Below are 6,520 nucleotides of genomic sequence, written 5' to 3'. Positions count from 1 at the left end.
TGTGTTATCACAATAAAAAATATATATTTAAAAAAACCAATGAAACAAAGTATAGAACTTAGAAACATGAAGCTAAGTGTTACAAATTCATGTTTGTACATATTGCAACCACAACACTACTGTAATGACACTCCATCAGAAATCCCATGAGCTCTTTGAGACAGTAAATAAAAGAATGCCTGGCAGTTGCACTTTTGCTCCAAGCATTACATTTTTATAACAGAAAAGAAATTTGAATATTAATGGTGGTTTTTGCTAATGTTTAAAATGTTAACATTGAAACCATACTGTGATATGCTTATCTTTCCCTCAATATGTTTCTACTACTGATTAATCTTTATTCAGCCAAGGAGAAAATCTGTGTATATGCCTGAACATTTAAATGCAGCAAAGAATATTCCATTTTATGTTTTCTGTGGCAATGTTAGTTTGGGAAAAAAAAGATGTGACAAATCATAGATGTATTTTTTAACTGACAAATATTTAAAGGAAGATAAAAAAAATGTTACTAAATTTGCTTTAATTTATAAATGGGTACATCATTTTTCAATGGAAAACCTGACATATAATAGCCCTGTTTTGCAGCTGGAAGGACTGGTTGTCTCTGAACTTTATATTTATCCTACATTTCTTAGCTTACTGTTTGCTTATGTGCTCATTGTAATATCTAACACTGCAATCATCCTGCTAATAACAATGGAAAGAAGGCTTCATGAACCTATGTACCTTCTCTTCTGTAACCTTCCCTTTAATGATGTGTTTGGAAACTCTGTTGTTGTCCCTCGATTAATGGTGGATATGTTGAAGCCAGCCTCGGAGCGTTACATCAGTTTTAGAGATTGTATTACTCAAGCCTTTGGTTATCATATGTTTAGTGTTGCTTCTAACTGTATTCTAATGGTTATGGCCTATGACCGGTATGTTGCTATTTGTAATCCATTGCACTACACAACTATTATGACTACTAAAATGGTGGCTAAACTAACTGTATCAGCCTGGGCTGCGACACTGCTGCTCGTTTGTATTTTGTTAAGTTTCACACTAAGGCTGAATCGCTGTGGAACATTCATAACAAACCCATTCTGTGATAATGCATCACTCTACAAACTCTCGTGCGAAGGTTCCTTTATTAGTAACGTATATGGCCTTGTGTACACAGCAGTTATAGCTGGCTGTTCCCTCACAACTATTGGAATAACTTATTCAAAAATAGCCATTGTCTGTCTATCCAGCCAAAATAAATCCCTTAACAGCAAGGCTTTGAAAACCTGTAGCACACATTTGACTGTCTTTATGATCATGTGGTCATGTGGGTGTTCCATGTTCATTCTCCATCGTTTCTCTGGTGTTGCAGAGTACAGGAAAGCAGCAGCCCTGATTTTCCATATTGTCCCAGGCATTCTGAATCCTCTCATATATGCTTTACAGTGTACTGAAATAAGACATGTTATATTAAAGCTTTTAAATATAAAAAAGCTGGTTCCATGATGACGATGTTCAAGTTACATCAAGGAATATTCTCTTCTGTTTCACCAGATAGTGATTTTTAAACTCAGTCCAGATTTTAATCATCATGCAAGTTTAGTTGAGTTTACACACACTCAAAATACATGTGTTTGTGTTGTTGTGGTATATAGCTATGTATTGTGAATACTGGTAAATTAGTGAAAAAAAATATATATATACATATTTTTTTCTTAGTTTAAGGTACTGCAAATACTACTTCAGAAGGCTTAGTATTTGAAAGAAATTGTAGTTTTCTGTTGTAAATTTTAAACAGTGACAGATATTATGATGATGTTGCATGTCCATGAAAAATATGAACATAAACTGATAACATTAATTTCTCCATCTGGAGTGTAAATAATTCCCCATTTGGTTAGATGTGTGTGCTTTTTCACTATACTTCTCCTGAGGAGGGCATGCTAAATTTTGCACACTGCAAAATGTAACATATCTAATATGTGGTCTAATATGTAAAATGTGCTCATACATTATAGTGGATTTAAAGAGTGTATGTATGTTAAAACACTCCAAGTTTATAGCAGTTGATATATTGTATAGACAGATGCTGAGGATGGTTATTGCAGCAGAGGCCAAATATGCTTAGCTGTTGATATACTGAATGTGAAATCCAATTTTTAACAGAAATGCGATTATGATTGTCTGGTCGATAACCCATTAATTACTGCATATACACACATCTCTTCTGTGACACAAGATTTGAGTCATTTACCAGATTACAAACCCATTTCCAGCAAAGTTGGTATGCTGAGCATAATGTAAATAGGAACAGAATTCATTAACCTTCAAATATTGTCTTTGTACAATTTCAATGTTCAAACTGAGCATTTTATTTTATTTTGAATGTATCCAACATTTAATAATGTCAACAGCATGCTAATAAAATTGTGTAATCTGCACTAATTAAAGAACCAATTAAATTCATTGGAACAGATCCGGGATATCTCACATCTCAGAATGACAGAGTTGCAGAAGTAATATTATTGAGGGGGATAGCCTCTATGTGAAAGGCTGCACAGGCAACTTATGAATAAAATTTCCCAGTTTAAAATGGCAGAAGATCTGTGATTTCATCTTCTAAAGTACATAATATCATAAAGATTCAGAGAACCTGGATACATCTATACTTACAAAACCAATATTGGCTGGCTGAAATATTCCAGAACTCTAGCCACTGAACTAAACACAGAGGCATTTCTGTAGTAGAAATTAATGCTTGGGTTCCAAAACACCCTCCAAACATTGTTTTTAACCACAGTTACCAGTTACAAGACAAACTTTAAGTGGTGGTTACAGAATTGTATATGTTATGCCTGTGATTCTGTTTAATTAGTTTCCAGACAGTAACCAGTATGATCCAGAGTGTTTTATTTCTCTGTGTGAACCCCATACATCATGCCAAAAATGCTGGCTGTCCAGCACTAAGCTGCAACTCTTACCACAGGTATCAGCTCTCACTCAGCGGGAACATGTCAAACCTGTTCCACCACCTGAAGCAGTTCTACTCAACAGAATAATCTGAGAATAATCTGTGTTCTGGACTGAGTTCATTTCATAAGCAATTAGTGTGCTATTTCATCCTCCTGCCACTAGATGCAAACTAGATATCTTAGTCATCTTGAATCCTTTGTTTTCAGTCAGATCAGTATTGGCATGGTACTGTGAGCAGCAGCTACATCTTAATCCATCCTCTTTTGAAATCACTTATAGAAGCATCGTCTGTGAGTACTTTTGAAGGATATTGTTAGTATAAATATATAATGTGTATATCTCTGAATATTTTTGTAAGTTCATTGAAGTAAGCGCTATTGATCTTTGACATGCTATTTCATATCCAGCTAGTTACTGTAGTAGCTTTCTAGGCTAGTTGTAGGCCCTATGCTTGGGGATCTGTATTAGATGTTTTAGTAATTACATATTTTGTGCTGATTGTGTGTTTTATTCTATTTCTTCATTTTAGTTTTACACCTATTTACATGCTGTCAGTTTGAATAAATCTACCAAATCTGACCAGTGTGTGACGGGAGTCATCTGTCTAATTGTAGAAGGGGGACTCTTTAATGAGGGCAGAACACTAAAAAGACAAACTCAACAGTGATCTCTACCGCAGTGAGTAAGATATCCAGCCTGTTCTACATCTGCCAGTTTCAAGACGTCAGCAACAGAAGGAAAGGATTATGAAACAAGGTTAGAGTGTTCACGCTCATCTAAAACATCGAAATCATCGAGGCACTCTGTGAGATCTGCAGCTAGCTTGGCTGCATTGGAAGCACGAGCTAAGGCAGAAGCTGCATGGGCAAGAGCATTACATGCATAAAGGGAGATTGATGTTAAAGTTAAAAAGGCTCAGCTGAAAGTGGAGGAGGCATGTCCTGAAGCCACATTGGAATTCATACAGCAAGAGAAGGAGGCCGATGCGGCTTGTGCTGAACCTAATCTATTGGAATTGGCAGTGAATTTGGCAGCTATGAGGGAGCTCACTGGGTTTCATGATGTCGGCCGAGGCTCATCCTATCATTCAGCTGAGAGAACAGAAAAATATTTTCAAGAACAGTATGCCTATGTGAAATCTAATGAGCGCGCAGACGATCCAAAGCAGGATAAAAAGGCTGATTTTACTCCTCCACCAGCTGTTAACCTCAACTCTAATGATCATTCTCAGACACATCATGAGCTACCTAGGCAAAGTGAGTGGCAACGTTTGTCTGTGACAGCCATAATGCCAACTGCAACAGCTGCTTATTTAAAACGGTCGCCAGTGCGATTCACACCAAAAATAGAAACTGAATCAGAACCAGGGAACTGATGGATGCCCAGACACAATACTGCGGATTACAGCTATCCACGAGGAGGAGAATCCAGTGCAAACGTATCAGTGCTGGGAAGGTTCTTAGCTCGCCATGAGCTACTTACAGCTGGACTCAGTGTTCAACGACAAATCCGAAAACTACTGGGCTGGAGATCCGCCTTCTCTAACGCTACTGAGAACCTGGGTCTGAAGCCTAGTGAGGAACTTGAACTGCTGATTAAGTGGCTTGGACCAAAATCTGCAGAACATGCAAGCAGAGTGAGGTCAGTTCGTATCAACCACCCTGGTGAGGCCCTCAGCATGGTCTGGCAAAGACTAGAGGAGGTTTATGGATCACCAGAGGCCATCGAGACAGCCCTCTTTAACAAGCTTAAACGGTTTCTCCAATAAAGAACCCAAGCGGTTACGGGAACTAGGTGACCTCCTCCTGGAGATACAGGCAGGCAAGGAGGATGGGTTCCTGCCTGCTTTGGCTTATCTGGACACAGCGCGAGGCATTAACCCAATCCTGGAGAAATTGCCATTCAACCTGCAGGAGAAGTGGATTGTGCATGATACAAAGTATAAAGAAAAACACCACGCCATCTTCCCACCCTTCTCTATGTTCGCTGACTTCATTCATGCAGAAGCAAAGATGAGAAATGATCCAAGCTTTGCTGTTGCAGCGCCCAGCAACATGCCACCTAAGAGTGAGAAATTCTCAACAAAATCAGCTAAAACCCTGATAGCTGTGCATAAAACAGAGGTAGACAATCCTGCCAAGGGGCATGAGACCAAGGGTTCAGACAACCTAAAGAAAGTGTCCCATACATAAAAAGCCCTACTCCCTACCTAAGAGTAGAGCTTTCAGAGCAAGACTGGTGGACGAGCGCAAGGCCTTCCTTAAGGAGAATGGCATATGCTTCCGTTGTTCCTCAACCTCCCACCAAGCTAAGGACTGCAAGGCGATCATCCAGTGCTCTGTAAACACATTTGCTAAGTACATGATGTGGTTTAGCACAGTGAAAAACGTGAACTTCAGGAAAATGATGTTAGTTATCTGCCCCAGATACGAATTCTAAAAGTATTTTTCATGCACTGTTATACCTAAGCTTTATGGAAAAGTTAGGGAATGGATGGAAGAACAGCTGAAGTCAGTGTCATATTTTGTATCCACAGCTGACCTTTGATCAAGCCAAACCTCTGAACCATACATGAGCCTGACAAATATCTTTATTGACCAAGAGGGGAAGCTTGTCAGCGTATGATTCAAGACGGTTTACTTTCGTAAATACAACACAAGCGAAGCAATTGCAGCTGGACCCGTGGATGTGCTTGCTTTCTGGAGACTCATCACAGACCACCAGGTCTGCATCATGACAGACAGTGGGACCAGTGTCAAAGGCACTTAATTAGATGGAAAAATTATTTTTGCATCGACTGAACTTTAATATTGGTAAGTTAGACACAGTTAATATACATTTGAACATTATAATGTATAATAAGAATAACAAGGTGCAATTATGTGTTAAGATGGGCGGCACGGTGGCGCTGCAGGTAGTGTCGCAGTCATACAGCTCCAGGGGCTTGGAGGTTGTGGGTTCGATTCCCGCTCCGGGTCTGTGAGGAGTTTGGTGTGTTCTCCCCGTGTCGGCATGGGTTTCCTCCGGGTGCTCTGGTTTCCTCCCACAGTCCAAAAACACATGTTGGTAGGTGGATTGACTATTCAAAAGTGTCCGTAGGTGTGTGTGTCTGTGTTGCCCTGTGAAGGACTGGCGCCCCGTCCAAGGTGTATTCCCGCCTTGTGCCCAATGATTCCAGGTAGACTCTGGACCCCCGCGACCCTGAGCTGGATAAGCGGTTACAGATAATGAATAAATTAATGATTTGTTACCTTATTTTTTGTATGGTGTGATTATATTTTTATTGCTAATAAAAATAGTCAGAAATATGTTATGCCTAAACATATAATATTACCTAAATGTATCACAACAGTGCTTGTAACAGAGCCTGTGTTATACTGTGCATTTGATAAATAAACACTTTGAGTTGAGATTCTGTGTGTTGTGTATGAATACAGAGCCTTGCACTGCACCCGTTAGTGGCTGCTCACTACACAGCATAATGCTCCTTACCATACCAGGCACTAGATATTACTTAGTTGGCCTACAGTTTTTATAGGGATTTATTCCCCCTATATAAGTAGTT

The 6,520-nt window shown here is 39.3% G+C and overlaps 1 protein-coding gene across 1 annotated transcript; it reads left to right on the top strand.

Annotated features, from left to right (window-relative positions):
* Positions 1-549: 549 nt before the first annotated feature.
* LOC136668579 (olfactory receptor 4E1-like) lies at positions 550-1,488 on the top strand. Its single transcript, XM_066646189.1, has one exon. It carries the CDS (start codon positions 550-552, stop codon positions 1,486-1,488), a length of 939 nt encoding a protein of 312 aa, XP_066502286.1.
* Positions 1,489-6,520: the final 5,032 nt, after the last annotated feature.

Source organism: Hoplias malabaricus, chromosome 15 (assembly GCF_029633855.1).
Source record: "Hoplias malabaricus isolate fHopMal1 chromosome 15, fHopMal1.hap1, whole genome shotgun sequence".
In the NCBI taxonomy this organism is placed as follows: Eukaryota; Metazoa; Chordata; class Actinopteri; order Characiformes; family Erythrinidae; genus Hoplias; species Hoplias malabaricus.
This window is presented reverse-complemented; position numbering and strand designations above follow the sequence as displayed.

Excerpts from the sequence above, each read along its gene's own strand:
- LOC136668579 (XM_066646189.1), top strand. The coding sequence starts at position 550 with ATGGAAAACCTGACATATAATAGCCCTGTTTTGCAGCTGGAAGGACTG.